This window comes from Eubalaena glacialis, chromosome 4 (genome assembly GCF_028564815.1).
Source record: "Eubalaena glacialis isolate mEubGla1 chromosome 4, mEubGla1.1.hap2.+ XY, whole genome shotgun sequence".
Lineage (NCBI taxonomy): Eukaryota > Metazoa > Chordata > Mammalia > Artiodactyla > Balaenidae > Eubalaena > Eubalaena glacialis.
In genome coordinates this window covers 113,907,443-113,924,633 of record NC_083719.1, presented here as the reverse complement: position 1 = coordinate 113,924,633, position 17,191 = coordinate 113,907,443, and the positions used below count along the sequence as shown (strand labels likewise).

General features: G+C 49.6%; 1 protein-coding gene across 5 annotated transcripts in view; it reads right to left on the bottom strand.

Annotated features, from left to right (window-relative positions):
* The window catches only part of SLC25A48 (solute carrier family 25 member 48), a 49,636-nt gene that overhangs the window by 23,641 nt on the left and 8,804 nt on the right, over positions 1–17,191 (bottom strand). For all 5 annotated transcript variants that reach the window (XR_009700770.1, XM_061188203.1, XM_061188205.1 and 2 more), the window contains 2 exons: positions 15,555–15,813; positions 160–417 (listed from right to left, as the gene is read on the bottom strand). Coding sequence is in view for 4 of the 5 variants with exons in the window: in XM_061188203.1 (XP_061044186.1) it covers positions 160–417; positions 15,555–15,813 (517 nt within the window). In the remaining variant the exon portion in view is untranslated. The remainder of the gene's footprint in view (positions 1–159; positions 418–15,554; positions 15,814–17,191) is intronic.

The following is a 17,191-nucleotide window of genomic DNA, read 5'->3' as shown; positions in this document are numbered from 1 at the left end:
GGCTAGGTCTGGCCATAGCAGGTACTTAACAAAGAATTGTTGGATGAGTGGCTGGATGAACCCTGCCCTTCCCCAGGGCTGAGAAGGGCATGGTAGGCTCCCCAGCTGTCTCGCTGCCGTGGTCAGCACGGGGGCAGTGATCGGCCATGCCGCCCTTACCTGCCATGCCGCCCGCCAGCCACACAGCACAGGGGCTGGGGCCTGTGTGGGCCTCAGGCGTAATCCAGTCACTCAGGAACACGTAGGGGATGAAGTAGAGGCAGTAGCCAGGGACGTCCCGCAGCAGCATGGCACTGGCGCCCCGGTACAGCCCTGCCAGGCCTTCAGTACGCACGATGGTTATGATGCAATGCACAGGCCCCTGGTAGGCTGGCTGCTCCCCAAGAGCAGCCACCCTGGGCTTCAAACCGAGGTTGGCTGCGAAGACAGGGCAAAAAGATGGCAAGTGACCTGGGGGCAAGAGAATGACCATTGTCTGGCATTGGAGTCAGCCCAGCCCATTGACAGTTCCCACTCACGTCACCAATTGATTTTTACCAAAACTTCTGACCATCTTGGCAGCTCAAATGGGGATTCTGAAGTCCCAACAGGGAACTCCTGCCAGCATGTGCAGCCAGACTGGACAAAATCCCAGCCAGGTGATAAAGCACCTGTTGCCTTAGAATGCCCAGAGGTTCTCGGTCAACCATCACTATGTCTTTTTGAGTAGATGTGACTGCACGATGCCTTGGATCAAATATGCTGAGGCATACCAAGCTCCTTCTTGAAGCAGAGGCTGGAAAATCCAACACACTGTGTGTGTGTGTGTGTGTGTGTACTCGTGCATAGTGTGGTAAAAAGTGTATGAGATTTGGACCCAGACTGTCCTGGTTCCAAATCCTGGCCCTGCTTACCAACTTTCTGACCTTGGTAGGCACCTTTTTAGCCTTTGTTTCCTTACCTTTGAAAAGGGGACAGGCCAATACTGTATTGTATACTTGAAAGTTGCTAAGAGAGCAGATCTTAAACATTCTCACCACATACACACACAAAATGGTAACTATGTGAGGTGATGGATGTGTAAACTGACCTTATCTTGGTAATCATTTCACTATACATACGTGTACCAATTCATCACATTGTGCACCCGAAACTTACACAAGGCTATATGTCAACTGTATCTCAATAAAGTTGGAAAATTGTATTTTTTAAATAAAAAAGAGAACAGGCTGTTGTGAGTATAAACAAGGTAATACCTATAAAGAGCTCAGCATGGTGCTAGGAACACTGTAGGGGTGCAATGTTATCACCAGATTATTACTGAGACCAAGTTGACTGGTGTGAGTTGGGTGCAGGATGCACTGGCTGGAGGGCTGGACATGTTCTCACTGACTCTCTCCAGCCCTGGCCAGGCTGTGCCCTGAAACAGCTGTAGGGCAGTACTGGTGCCATTGGCCCCTCAAAGTCCAGGGGCACAGGGTGCTGTCTCCTTAGCTGACCTCTGGGGTCTCTGCTGGCAGATCATCAGTTGTTATATCAGTAACTTCTTTACAGGATGTGTGTAGCCAGCAAGTAGTGACTCTGTCTGTCCCTCTAATTCTTCCATCGGGCTTCTTGCATCTCCCTGTCTGATGCCTGTCTACTCTGCTACGGACCTTTTAGCACAGCTTTGACTCATGGCCAGAGAGACCTCCTAGTCCCAGTGTAGATAAAGCAGACTCATGTTCTCAACTTTCCCTTCTTGAAGAACTAACATGACATGGCCAGGACAGAAAAAGAATGAATCTTGCTTGTGACCACATGTGTATTTTGCCAACTGGGTTTAATTCCCTGTAAGCACCCTCTCAATGGGGTTTTACACATGCTGGCTAAAAGACAGATCACTTTTGTTATATAGGTGAACATCCAAGCCCCCTACATAGCCCCATCTTTATCAAATGAAGGTTAGGAAAAAATACTCAGCTTCATGATGCCACAGTCCAAACCGGAGATTTAGGAGTAAAGTACAACCTGTCCTTTTCACTCAACCCGGAAGTAGACGAGGTCCAGGGGGAGGTTCCTATTTGCCTGGAAAGTATGCTTGAACAAACTAATCCTGTATTTTCTTTCTGTGTTGGGGGAACAGAGGCATCCTGGCCACGTGCATTAGGCCAACTACAGCGTGGGCAGGAGGCTGAGTCCCATTCTATAGTCTATAGCAGGGAGTGAGCAGGGGTGGTGGCCACTTTTAGGGGCACCGGGCCCTCTGGGCTCAGAGCAAGATCAGACACTGTGGTCTTTGAGAGTCTACTGAGAGGTCACTGAACACCCCTTTCTCTCCCAAATCCACTATGATACCACCAGGGTCATCCTGGGAAATTTTGACATTAGCCCACATAGATGTTAATTGTCCCAACATATAAACTTTGCCTGGGCCATGCTCATGTCAAAGTAACAGTGATCTGTCCCAGGAGTCAAGGTTTTCATGAATCAACTGTGGGTATGATGTAGCTTTCAGAAGTTACTGATTGAAAGAGAATGTCCTGATAACATTCTGCTTGTCTGGGGGACAGATGTTGAAAAAAAAACTTGTCCAACCTCCAACTGACTTTGTCAACAAAAACCCTGTACTTTTTTCCTTTTCTTTTCAGGATAAGCAATAAGGAAATTCTCTCACATTCTCCTAGGGTTGTAACATAAGCGATCTAGCTTTTATTGCTTGAAAATGATCCATTTACAATTATTACAGCAATAGAATTGTCATGGTGACCTGGAATACTGACACGAGTCTGAACTGGTGGCCAAGGCCTTCTGGACACAAGTTGATACTGTGAAGCCCTTGAAACTCCTTCCAGCTCCCTCATCCCCAATATTTTTAAAGAAACTTTTTATTTGGAAATAATTTCAAATTTGCAAAAAAAAAAGTACAAAAAAGGAAAACTGTACACAGAACACCTTTACCCAGATTCACCTATTGTTAACATTTTACCATATTTGTTTTACGGTTTGTGTGCTCTCTCCCTCCCTCCCCCTCTTCTCCCACCCCACCCCCCCACTTTTCACTCAAACACGTGTGTGCAATTAAACTGAACAGATGCCTTTGTCCCAATGCCTAAACTTTGCCTGGGCCATGTTCATCTCCAGGTAACAGTGACCTGACCTGGAGTCAGGGTTTTCACGAATCAGCTGCGGGTACAATGTGGCTTTCAGGAGTCACTGATAGAACGAGAGAATCTGATAAAATTGGAAAAACACTTGGCCAAACGAGAACTGGCCTTGACATCAAGACCCAAACCAGAACCAAATCTGTACCTTCATTCTTTTTCTCCCAAAATAAGCAATAAGGAAATTCTTTTGCACACACATGCATACATAATTTTATTCTCTGACCCATTTCAGGGTGAGTTACATACAAAATGGCCCTTTACCCCTAAATACTTCAGTCTGTGTTTCGTAAGACTCGGGATACCATTCTACATACTGTGGGACAACAGCCGGGTTCATAATCTACATGGACAATACTTGTATCTAATGTACTGCCTATGCTCATACCTTCCTGTGATCTCATGCTGACCTTTAGAGTGTTCCTCCCCAACCCCCAGGACAGGATCCAGTCTATCGGGTATTATATTTAGTTGTCATGTCTCTTTAGCTTCCTTTCATTTGGAGCATTTCCACAGCCTTTCTTTGTTTTTTTTATGACACTGCCATTTTTCAAGACTACACCGCCCCCTTTCTTGTTAATAGAACTTTCCTTATCTGAGGCTTGTTTGATGTGTCCTTGTTATTACATTGAGATGATACATTCTTGGCTGGACTTCTTCCCTGTTCTTAAGTCTCACCTTTTTTCCCATGAAGACCAATCACTCTTAAGAGCCCCTGTCTTCTCCTCTGGCCTCCTCTGCCTGTTTTTATTAGTTTGTTTTTTAACTGAGGTATAATTTACATTCCATAAAAGGTGTAGCTTGTAAGTGCACAGTTGGTGAGTTTTGACCATGGCATGCACCAGACACCATATCCTACTGAGAAAATGACGTCTTAGACTTGAAATAAACTGTTTTGGTCACTCAGGTAGAGCAAAGAAGCCTACCTAGCCTCTCCTGCTTTTCAAGGCAAAAGGATTCTGTGACATCAATGACGTGTCACTCACTGAGAAGTAAATCTCTTTTGGGTGACAGTTGTTGTGGGCCCACCTACTTTAGCAATAGTGGTATGGACAATTCATGAGGGACCACAAGGCAGAAGACCGCTGGGATTCTGATCAGCTGCTCAGACCACAAGATGCTCTGTGGCTCAGCTGGGGAAGGAGTTGCCCAGGAGCCTTGGCAGCTAGACTTAGAAAAGCGCCGAATCAGAGCTTCTGGTAACTCTAGCAGTGGACCAAATTTAGTCTGTGTAGAACAAATTTTGGTGACCCTTAAGAACTGACTTGGGAGGTTGCTGGCAAGCAGCTCTTGGAAATATGCACAACTGATACATGTGGATTTGTCTTTGTGCAAGGAACCCAAGGAAGGAAGTAGGCACCCTGCTCCACTGAACCACTGCCCCTCAGCCTGTTGTTCTGGAACCTTCAGGGCTTTGGCTTGGGGTGTACACATGCAAGTGAAGGGTTCATATTAGGTATATTTCCTTCTAGAATGAAATGTATTTAGTTTCTCTAATGAGAATTTTTTGTTCTGAAATGAGGATAAGATGATGAATCAAATTTTGATTATTTCTTATCATGATTATTTCTTATCACTTTACCATTAAGGCCATTTTTTGCTATACTCTCTAAATCAAGAACCTTTTACTATGATAGGTAGAGTTACACTCAGGATGCCTGTGGTTTTCTTTGTTTTCCCAAATTCATTTAGGGTCAACTCAAGCACCCTACACCAAGACGAGCAGGATGTTCAAAGTTGATAAAATTGCCCCCCACCCTGCTCCTAACCTTCACCTAGGAGCTTAGGAAGGCCTACATAGTTCTAAAAAGACCCTTCCTCCGGGCTCCCCTGCCTTGTCCAGCTCAGTCCCCGCCATCGCTCCTCGGACCACACACTGTGGCCGTCTGGCTCCACCGCTCAGCAGCAGTGTCTGGTGCCTTGCTTGCTGGCTCCTGCCTGGGCCAGGAGGTCCCTCTGTAGGCAGGTGCCTCTGCAGGGAGCTCTGCAGCAAGTGCGGGTGTCCAGGTTTGGCCAGTTCTAACAGGTACACATGCAGCCACTCCTTGGGGGGTGTCCTCCTACCTCAGAGAGGCTGCACTGGCCCAGATGCAGGCTGAGGTCCCCACAGATCTGCCACTAGTGCCCCTCTTCTCAGAACCCAGGGTCCTGCCACTGCATCCCGCTGTACCCTTCCCAGACACAAACACGAACACGTTTCACTTCTTTCCTTTTTCAGGCAATGCTGTTCAATTTCTTCAGTGGGTCATGACCTTGGAAACAGGAAAGTCAGCTGAAACACAGTGACTGGTCACTGATCCACTGAGGTAAGGAGGGCCCAGGCCTCAGGAGCCTCTCTGGAAGGGAGAGCGCCACCAGTCCTCCTCTGTGTGCCTATGTTAGGGTGGGGTGGAAATACAACATCATTTCTCAACAGGTCACTTTCTCCAGAAAATCCTTAACAAGTCCGCCACCCACTGATGAGGCCCTGCTGGTCCCCAGTTAGCGATGTGCAGGCTCACCAAGTGTTCTGTGCTCGAATGCCTCTGGGCCAGCAGGCTCTCAAATGGAAGGGGGCAGCATGGGGTTATTTCAAGGGACCCACCAATCCACAAGCATTATAGATTGACAGAATTCCTAAAATATCTCACATACATGTCTGGCCATTTTTCTCATATGTGTAGGTACTATTGTGGGAACACAATAACAATTACTTAAATACACTGATGATCCATGGTAGCTTCTTGTCATATGTGTTTTCTTAATCTCTGGACACAAAGTAAACAGCTATTCTATGGGTTGGACTCCATTTTATATATTTAAAAGGTACTCGTAGAAAAAGCTGGGACCCCTAGTCCATGCCAAGGCTGTACCCCCTATCATGGTCTGTCCTGGCTGCTGCTGTTTTCTGAGTATGTTGTTTTGCCTTAACCGGTTCAGTGAGTTTCCTGATGATAGGGATCACACACTGTGGCCTGTCCCAGACACTGTGGCCTTGTGCCTGACACTGTGGGCCTTATGTGCCTCAACATCCATTCAGTGAACACTTGAGCATCTGATCGGCAGCTCTAGCACTGGGGCCTCCCAAAGCTTCACCTCCTGTGTTCGGCATTCCTCCAAGCCCAGCCCTGTCTGGTCCTTGTGCCAGAGACTAGACGCTAAAAGAAACTTCCAAATCATAAGCTGCCACACTTGTCGAAGATGCTATGGAAGCATCCAGTAATGTGGATGGACATCCTCCAACAAACAGGTTGGGTATAACCTCTGTGGTTTGGGTTTGAACAAGCTGAGGGACCCCTCAGTTCACTTCCCCAGGGTATTACCAACTGGAAAGCTCTGGCCCAGTTCCTGTTTCTAAAGAGTCCATGATAGGCAGATGGTTTAGTAGAAAGAGCCCTGGATTAGGAGCAGCTGGGATTTGCTCTGTTGCTCAGTTGCTATTTACTGTACAACCTGGTGCAAAGGACTCAACCACACTGGGCTGCAGTTTCCTCATCATACACAAAAGGCGAAGAATCAGTGGCCTGTCCACATCATTTGGCTTTTGTGAAAATTAATTGAGAATGTTGGCAAATGTACTTTACTAAAATATGTGTTGTGCAAATGTACTTTACTTGAGGGAAATAGTTATCGTTCCTGTCTTTATTACCTTGCCCTGATGTGACTTCAGATTCCGGAAGTGCTGGACCTGCTAATCTCAGGCAGTCATGCCCTGCTGTCACCTGCCATGACCTGCCAAGCCTGCTGTGGAAAGATTGTAGATACCGACCCAGCTCTGAGAACTACCAACACTAGTGTCAAGTCTAGAAATCAGGACAATATTTGCCCTTGTCAATTGATTGAAAGAACAGATGGATGTGTCCCCACTGTATGTAACTTACACAATGGTGTGTTATGTTGTGTACACCTTCATTAATCTTGGCAAGCTATGTGGGACCACAGTTTGAAAAATATTCAGTCACACTGTCCAGAACTCAAGGGCGCCTCTTGAACTGCATGGCTATATGCCTGGCCTCTTCACAAACCTCCTCCCTCCACTTTTGGGTTGCCATTGCTCCAGCCCTCACTTCCCACTGGCACACAGCCTACTTGAGAAGAAGGCCCCAACTGTATGGTCCTGGCTAGTCTCCAGGTTTTTTTGTGCCCCTTATCACATTCCAAGGGTTCCTGCCTTCCCAGAGGCTTCCTTCTTTAGGAACTGAATGGAGCAATGTGTATCTCTTTACGGAGCTTAGCATCATTAATTCCTGCCCTGAACTGGGAAATTCTTAGAAAGTCCACTCTATCAAAAGGCTAACCTGCCTGGAGATAAGTATGCTTCTTGGCAGCCACACATCTTTATGGGAGCAATAAAACTGTGTTGCCAAAGAGACAAACTGATGTAGTCAGGGCCTCTGAGGCACAGTTGTTGACCTTCTCAGCCAGACATTTCAGAAGATCCAGGGAGAAATGGTTTCACCCCATTTTGCCATCATGCAGATTCTTGAGCTCAAACGGGCTTTGTGTTCAGGTGTGTGGCTGATGATCTTACTTGCCCAGATCACCCCTCAGCTGGCACTCCCACTGTTACCATCCAGTCCAGCTTGTCTCCTCTCGGCATGTCCAGATATTAGGACCTTCTCCTCCTCGAATCCTGGCCACACTCTGTCCCTTTCGTTCCATCAGATTATCTTAAGTATGGTAGAGTCAGGCTTCCTCAACTTCCCTCCTCTTGCCTCAAAATTCTCTCACAATTGTCTCTTTCCTTCTCCCCTCCCAACTTGGAAAAGAAAGTCTTTTTCCTTCTTTACCCATTGGTCTCCGTCCCCACTGTCACCCTGACTTCAGCAACTCTCCCTTCTTCCCTCTCCTTCCCCACGCTGGTGACATGAGTCTCTCAGGACTGTGTTCCCAGGGTGTGGAGCCGCACGGTCCGGGGCGGAACAGCCCAGGGAGCATGGACAAGTCATTTAAGCCCAGCCTCAGTTTCCCCACCTGTCAAACAGAGAATGACAGTGCGGATTTCATAGAGTTGCTGTGGTGACTGAATCACGGGATTTGTGTTAGCACAGAGCACATGGCTGGGGCGCAATACTTGTTAACTACAGCTATTAGCATCAGTATAGCTCCCTCCCAAACTCCTTTACAGCGTTTTCTCATTGACATCTACCCTGGTGGTTATTGCAGCTCACCTTGGCATTTGCATCTAACGCCATGACTTCAGCTGTCACTTCTATGTCTGTCACACCCCTGTCTAAACCTCCAGCCCTGACATTCCATTTGCAGTCCCTCCCTCAACAGGAACCAAGGTCAAGTCCCCACGTTCTCACTCGAGCCTACCCCTCCAGCCAGGGTCCAAACCAGCAGCAGCAACAATGAGTATGTGTGCTCACCCGCTCCGCGCCAAGCTCTGTCTTGCGTGCTTCATCTGCTGGTTAATTCCCTGCGTGGGAGGTACCACCTCCCTCATCGCCACCCAACTTTGAAATCCTGGGGCATTTTCGACACTTTCCTCTCTCCTGCTTGGCCTGTTGGTTCTACATCATCAATGCCTTTTCCATCTGCCGTTCCCCTCTACTCCCAAAGCCCACGGCCCTGGGTCCGGCGTTCCCAGCCTCTTGCCTGGTCTGTGGAGAAGCCTCCAAATCAGCCTCCTCACCTCTACTATTCCCACCCCCTTCCATCCCTTCTGAAGGCCAGGTTCACTTCCTACCACACAGCTTTGCTCAGGTCATGCTGCTGTCCAAGACGCTCCTCTGCCTGCAGAATAGAAAGGAAACCCATACTCGGCTAAAAATCCAAGCTCTTCACAACTGACCCTGCATCTTCCACCCCTCCCCCCTCATCCTGCCACATGCTTGCCTTTCCTGCCACTGACTCTTTTTTTTTTTTAAGATTTTTTTTTTAATGTGGACCATTTTTTTGTTAGCATCTTTATTGCAGTATAATTGCTTTACAATGGTGTGTTAGTTTCTGCTTTATAACAAAGTGAATCAGCTATACATATACATATATCCCCATATCTTCTCCCTCTTGCATCTCCCTTCCACCCTCCCTATCCCACCCTTCTAGGTGGTCACAGAGCACCGAGCTGATCTTCCTGTGCTATGTGGCTGCTTCCCACTAGCTGTCTATTTTACATTTGGTAGTATATATAAGTCCATGCCACTCTCTCACGTCGAATGTGGACCAGTTTTAAAGCCTTTATTGTATTTGTTACAATATTGCTTCTGTTTTATGTTTTGGCTTTTTGGTTGCAAGACATGTGGGATCTTAGCTCCCTGACCAGGGATCGAACCCACACCCCCTGCACTGGAAGGTGAAGTCTTAACCACTGGACCACCAGGGAAGTCCCCTGCCACTGACTCTTTCCTTACATCGTTTCTCAGTCTGAAACACCTCTCCCTCCCTACATCCCCACCTCCAAATCCTAGCCAGTATTCAAACATCCAATCAATAGCCACTTCCTCTCTGGAGCCTTCCCGGTCTGCAGAGCCAGATTCTGAGGTTCCACAGCCTTCCTGGGGCCCTTCTCATTCTGGTGCACACCTGATTCCCCACCAGACTGAGTGCTCCATGAAGGCAGGGGCTGTGCGTGTCTGATACCTGATTTACCTACTCTGCTTGGCTCAGAGCAGGGCCTCGGGAAATGCTAGTGAATGAATGAATCAAAGAGTGAATTCAATCAAGTGTAACCCTCAGCCCTTTGCCTCCAACTGGGCCTGGTGAAACTACTATGATGGTCAGCACAGAGTTAATGCTGAGTCCTCCTCTGATTCCCCGAACTCTGGCCTCCTGTGGTGTTGAGGGCTTTGTGATCTGCACATTAATTAGGCTCTTAATGAAAACACAGACCTGAAAGCTCCCAGATGGGGGAGGAGTGAGTGCCATTGGCCACCGGGCTCCAGGATGTGACTTGGCCCAGGCAGCAGAGGGACCTCACCCCTGAATTCCAGCTCGAGCCCAGCAGGGGGCCTAGTGAGGCTCATGCCTGGGCGAAGGGTTATGATAACTTGAAAACGGCACCTTCACAGGCACCTTACTGTCAAGGCCAGATCTGAATGAATTCAGGCCAAGTGACAGAGGCCCCAGGAGAAAACCTCCGTGAAGCTGGAAGAGTTTTCATGAGGATAACTGCCGTCTAGCATGTACTGGTAGGCAGCGCCAAACGGACCCTCCCTTTAAACTTTAGCAACTGCCTATGTAATTTGGTAAAACCCCTCTGTTTAACAAATTTCACAATACGTACCAAGAATCTTAAAAATGACTGTAGTCTTTGACCCAGTCACGAATCAAAGAGCCCACACATTTAGGGAAATGACTGTAAATGAAGGCAACTCTTTATGGACAAATTTGCTGATCACATCACTATTTTTAGAAGAGGAAGAACTGTAAACAACCTAAATGTTCACTAGTAGGAAGACTTCTAAATAATAAGTTTAATTGCATAGCTAACATTTATTTCGTGTTTTCAATGTACCAGACATTGTGTAAGATCTTCCTGTGTTACATGTTATCCCATCCCATCCCAGTTATGAAGGAGCTACTCCTGTTACGCCTTTTATGCAGATGAGTAAACTGAGGCTTGGCAACAACAGGTGGAGGTAAGATTAGAAGCAGGTGGCCTAACTCCAGGAACTGAATTCTTACTATACTGTATCATCCCTCTCAAAATGTGTGTGTGTGTGCGTGTGTTTATTTGATGGAATATTGTACATCTATTTTAAATATTATCCATCTATTTTAATTTTATAATTCTATTTTAGTAACATGGAAGATGCTTCTGTTTTACATTGAATTAAGAACAGGATATGAAACTGTCTATATAACATAAGTACAACCTCTTAAAACATTTAATCCATGCACATAGAACAGGAAAAGGAAACATATTAATGTGTTAACGGTGACTGTATTTGGGTGGATGGGCGCTTTCTCCCTCCACATTCAGACAGTCAGGATGAACTCAGTGGCTTTATATTTGCACGTCTCCAACCAGATGAGCTGAGTTCTCACCTCGCCATGGCCTCCTTTCTACTTGACACATGCCCCAAAGCAGGGAAGCCAGAGGCCTCTGGCACCTGCCTTCAGTACGTGGCTTAGTCTCTCATAGCCCGTTGTCACCACCCGGGAAGTGGACTGGCAATTGTGGGGTAAAGCCACAAGCCATGAGCAATCCCACAAGCCCTGCACAGGGTAGCCTGCAATTACCCATCTCAGCCCAGTTATCAGGGAGAGCGGGCCTGACTCAGAGCAGAGACCACAAGCTCGCAGCCAACCGCAGCCCCACACTGTCCAGCCCACACAATGCTTTGGGCTGCATGGTGTTACGTTGGTTTGTGTTTGGTTTTGTTTTTACTTGAATTATCTGACAATTTCCAATTGGAAGACCCTGGGAAAATCTAGCTTTCTGCCTTCTCTTAAAAAGCAGAAGATCCAGGCCACGTGGCAACAGTCAGCCGGAGCAGGGTTGCAGCCACCCCTCCGACAGGATCTGGGCAGCTTGCAACCGTGTGTACCACTCCCGACTTGCCTTCCCAGCACCAAGGCTGACACATATGCTTGAACTGCTGTGTTTCTAACAGCAGAGTGATATGGAAAGTGAAGTATGTTCTGTGTTTCAATAAAAAGAGGAAAAACGAAACACAGGTTAGGAGGGCTGTAGGTGTCCAAAAAATGGAAAAGGGTACATTTTCCAGGTAGCCGTGCTTACTTATGTTACCTCCCTGGTCCCAGTGAGTCTTTGAGTTTTCTATCTCTGGCCTAGAGGGTTCCCGAGGAACAAGTGAAAGATAACCACATCCTTCCTCATCTTCTGGAGAGATTCCTGGCAGAAAGTACTGCCTGGTGACCCACTGCCTGCCACCCATGCTTTATCCCCAATAGTCGATCCTGACCAGCACCTGTAGTCGCCAAAGCCCTTTCCCCATGCATCTGGGGGGACAGGGGAAGGTAAGGAAGAGTGGGCCATGCAGAGCGGAGCTGCCCAAAGCCACAGGACTCAGACCCATCCCTCGGAGCCCACAAGCTATGCCCACTACTTGAACAATGTCATTTTGGAGACATGTTCCAAGTCCCCTTTCCTCCCTCAAAGTTTGCAGCTGGTTTTGTACATGATGATTTTGTGCAAAGACCCAGATATTACCAAAGTTGTTGTAGCCTCAGCTTCTACAAAACCCTGGGGCAGAAGCAGAAACAGCATCAGCGGGCTCTGAGTCAGTTGCCTGGGTCTGTATCCCAGCTCCACCTTCCACTAGGGCAGACCTCAGGCAGGTGATGGAATCTCTGTGCCTCAGTCTCCCCTTTGTAAATGTCTAGGAATTGGGTTGTTGTGAAGATTAAACACACACTAAGTTCTTCGCACAGTGCTTGGCACATGGTAAGGGCTAAGTAAATACTGGCTCCTCAGCCCCCATGGCTGTGACTATTCTGGGTTAGTCCAGATCAGAGGCTCTAGGGGCACAGCTGAGGCGGACCCTCCAGTCTTGGTTTCTACCTTCCCTCCGCCCACTCAGGTCAACCGTTTTGTGTTTGCACTGCCAGCTAAGCCCCTGCGATCAGGTGCTAATGACTTCGAGCTTTGCAGGGCTGAGAAAAATCTGTGTGCAGGACCTCCCTTGGTCTCTTATTAAGAGCCTTCCCTGAGCTCCCCAAAGGTCAGCTTCCTGGCACACTGGGGAAGACAGAACAAACACATTTTTATTTTCTGTTGCTGCCTCAAGCGGTTTACTTAAGAACCGGTTTCCTTCTGGCACCATGCAGATGAACTTACAGCCTGAGGCCATGGTCCCGTCTGTACAGGAGTAGGGTCAAGGAACCGCCTCCCGCCCTGAGATGCTGGAGGACAGGGAGGGCACACCATCCCCATGTTCTCCTTGCTCAGAGGGCTTATCCAGGAAACAAGGCTCCAGAAGGGTCCCGACTTCCTGGACGGGCAGTTCTAGAGAGTCCCAGCCCAGGTGGGCTGTGCCTCAGGCTCCCATGGCCCAGGAGAGCAGGCATGGGTGGCCCTCAGTGCTGCCCTAACTAGGTGCACAGTCCTGACGTCCACGCTCTCCTTCCACCCCTCCCACCACCTGCCCCAGAGCCCTTCCTGACCCCCAGCCTGGCTGAGAGCCCAACCCACTCCCTGCCACCCACCCTATTTGGAGTGGCCCAATTCCTGTCTGCCCGTCTGCTGGACAGAGCACTACAAGAGAGATGGAGTCTTTTGTTCATCGCTGTGTCCCCAGCACCTAGCCCTGTGCCTGGCACACAGCAGGTACATAATTATGGTGTGTTGGGTAAATGAACAGGGCTAACAGTCATGCTGACCTCCCACTGTCGGGTGGATATTAAATGAGATGATGCACATACAGCACTTAACACAGTGTCAGGACACGATGAACACTTAGCAACTTTGGCAGCTGCTAACGGAGGCTGCTCAGCTCCCTAAAAGTGAGGCTCCTGCACGCCCAGCGTTGGGGGCTTTCTTGGGTCTGGCTGTTCTGCTCCTATCCTTCCTCCAGTCTCCGGAGGCTTCTAGTCTGGCCTCAGGACCCCTGTAGCTCAGCCCTTAGCCTGCCAAGTCAGCCACCATTCTAGAACCCTCTGCAGGAAAAGTGTAGGTGGGTGAGGACAGAACAGAGAATGGAAGCAAACACTGTGGAGAAAGTTTACCAATTAACTTGCCTCCAAATGTCCCGGCATTTATTGAGAAACACCTTCCTTGGTGTCTAGGCTGGCTGAGGGCCCCCTCACACGTACACAAGCATGCCTACCCCTCTCTCCTCCCCTTCCATGGACAAGGCGCCCTGGTTGTGAAGGAGGTGGGGCTGCCCCCAGGAGCCTCATCACCAAGACTCTTGCAACATCTGGACCCCAAAGAGCTTTAAGGCCTATGGAGAGATTTCCTCTGCACCCTAGACTAACACAGCTTTGTGGAAGTAGACAGGATAGCACAAAAAACCAGCCTGGGGGCCAGGACTCCTGGGTTCTAGGCCTGTCCATGATGGCCTTCATTTCTCTGCATCTTTGCTTTTGCCTCTGGGATAGGACCAGATCAGCGAGCTTCAATCTCTTCTCAGAGGTGTGACCCCTTGGTCAAACTGAGCTGTACCAAGACACGATTCAGTATGTCAGGTAGATGGAGGTGAGGATCTGCCTGCCCTGTATCTCCCTGGGCGGCCCCCATGGGAGTACGCTCTGTGACCCTCCGGGTGAGCCAACCCGTTTGTTGCCCTGCATCTCCCCGCATGCTGACAGTGACCGCGAGCATCCAGCAGGTGTGACTCATGTTCTTGGGGTAGCAGGGACCCCTGTGAGGGGCATCAGCATTGTGCTCAGAGTGTGTGCAGACCTGCCCTAGACACCTCCCCGGCTGAGCAGGGAGTGCAGGCTGACTCGAGGAACCTGGGTTGGGGGCAGGAGAGGCACTGGCCTGGGATGCTCCTGAGTGAGCTTTTGGGGCTTCAGCCATGGGGCAGAGCCGACCCCCTGCCTCTGTGGGCAGAGGGTTCACATGGAGGCCATTCAGAAGGCTGCCAAGGAGAGGGGTCTTACCCATGAGATCTGTCAGGTATGTATCTGAGGTGACAGGAAGGACCTGGGATGCAATCCTTCCATTATACGGAAAAGGAGACTGAGGCCCAGGAAGGGATAGTATCTTCCCTGAGGAGACAGAGTAAAATGAGAGCCAAGGACCAAACGCCAAGGTATTAAAATTTGTCTAAGACCCCCAGCTCATCCTTCCTCTGGAGCTGGCACTTTCTACTCTGCACAGCAAGTGCCTTCCCATTCTTTCCCTCCTCCTTTATCAAAACTGCTCCAGGAGAAGAGTCAGAAACCTCTTTCCCAGCAGGGAGGAGATGACAGCTCCAGCTCGCGGCGCAGGAGTAGCTACGTAGCACATAAGAAATGAAGCTCTAATGGAACATCAAGGGTGAGGGAGGGGCGGCCCGCTTCATGGCCCTGCAGCCAGTCCAGCTTGAGGCCTCCCTGGCTGCACTCCCTGGTGTGTGGGAGGCAGGTGTGGGTCTGAGACCTGGGCAGTCACACAGGGCCCCTCACTTGACAATGCTCTGCTGTTGCCCTTTTAAAATTCTTACTAATTTGTGATCAAGAGATCGCATTTTCATTTCATCCTGGGGGGCTGCAAATTATGTAGCTGGTCCTGACTGGCCAGTCATTAATTGTGTGTCCTTGAATAAGTATCTTAACCTCTGGGAACTTCAGTTTTCTCATCTGTAAAATGGAAAAAATCACAGCACCTGCCTCAGAGAATTGTGCTGAAGACGAATTAAGAGAACCCATGCAGGGCTCTTTGCAAGCGCCGGGCGCGTAGAAAATCCTTAACCAGTGAGAGTTACCACTATAGATAAAATGATTCAACATAGATGCCCTGCTCCATAAAAAGATTATTAACCAAATCCCAGATCTGGGAAACCAGGAATGGGTCACAGGTCCCCAGACACCAGGCCACCTCCCCTGGCTGCTTACCTTCCCGAAATGGCTGGGTTTGCATCTGCAGCCGGATCTTGATGAGGTCCACGGGCGCACCCAGCCCAACAGAGACCACGCCAGCCACCATGCTGGCCAGGAGCAGGTCGGACAGCACGCGGGGTGAGCCGGCCTCGGGCTCCTGGCACCGGTGGTGGCTGAGGAACCTCTGTGTGTTGCTGAAGACCCCAAACACCACTGAGTTGTAGACAGCGATGCTGGCGAGGGGGAAGGCCATGCCCTTGAAGAAGCCAAACACCTGTGGGGAGACCCAGGGGGAGGAGGCATGAGGGCCTATGCTGCCCTTGGCAGAGACCTTGCCCTCCTGGAGCCTGCGGGCTGGCGGGGGAGACACCATAGGAAAAGGAAACCAGTACGTTGGTGGAAAGAATAAAAGAGGATGCTGATGTGAGAGAAGAGACAGGGGAGGGCGAGAGCATCCTTAACCCGAGGAGGAACCGGCCTCTGCATGAAGCTTTGGTTCCTGAGCCGTGATGGGCTGGGCCTGGAACCTGCATTTGTCACTGGAGTGGCAGTGTTCTTGGGCTGTGGCCGAGGGCAGCCCATGGAGCCCCAGTGGGTAGTGGGCTTACCAAGCACCACACACTCTTCCCTCATGTGTCACTCCAACAAAAGCATTCTCTGGGCATGTGCCAGGCCCTGGAGGACAACAAGAAAGACACACTCTCCACCCTCACTGAGCTCACAGTCTGGGGGCAGGGGAGGGGGGACCCAGACAGACAAACTGACAGGCAATTAAAATATAATGCGCTAAGCCTGTAGTGAGGGGGTAAGAAGGGTCCCACAGCACCCCAGGGGCACCTGGGCCAGCATGTAGCTGGGTGCCCCGAGCATGGGAGTCTATTGGAAAAAAGCCAGAGGGGGAGTCCCCGGATGAAGAGCATGAAGAGGCTTCTGTCCATACACACCGCGTTCTCAGCAAACACCACAGATGCTCCACTGAAACTGGAAAATTCCACAGGCTCTTCCGAGGAGTCAGTGCAGCACACATGGCACCAAAGATGAAAAAGCACCGAGAAGCCATTGTAAAAACTCCAGGCTGTACTCAAACCCACTAATCCTGACCTGAATGCATGCCCCCTATTTGCAAGGGGCAGGACACCTCCTCACACAGGCGTCCACACACACATGTGCACGCAAACACATATGCACGCACGCACCATGCTTCAGCCTCTTCCTCTACAACAAGGTCCCTCAGATAACTTGAGACATCACTTAGCTCTGAGCTGCTGTGTCTCAGAGGAACGCCCACAGTCCCCACAGAAACCCCAGAGTGGAGATGCTGGCTGGCAGACACTGCGGAGAACATGTGCCAAAAAGGAGGCTCAACAGCTGTCATTCAGGGGACGCAGGAATCGGACAACATTACCCCGGAACAACGAGTGCTGGGTTTACAGCGCTCACCCTGATTTTAAAGTAGACGATCAAGAGAGTCAGAACAACACCAGGACACAACACATATTTTGTCGCAAGAGAAGAACCTCCAGGTGCAGGCAGGAGGCTCCCGAGCTCCAGGGCACTTCCTAGGATGGAGCCTGGGGGGGACAGCAATCAATAACGGGGCCACATTTCCAGTGACTCAAGGAAAAGCCCAGGGCTGCCACAGGGCTTACACC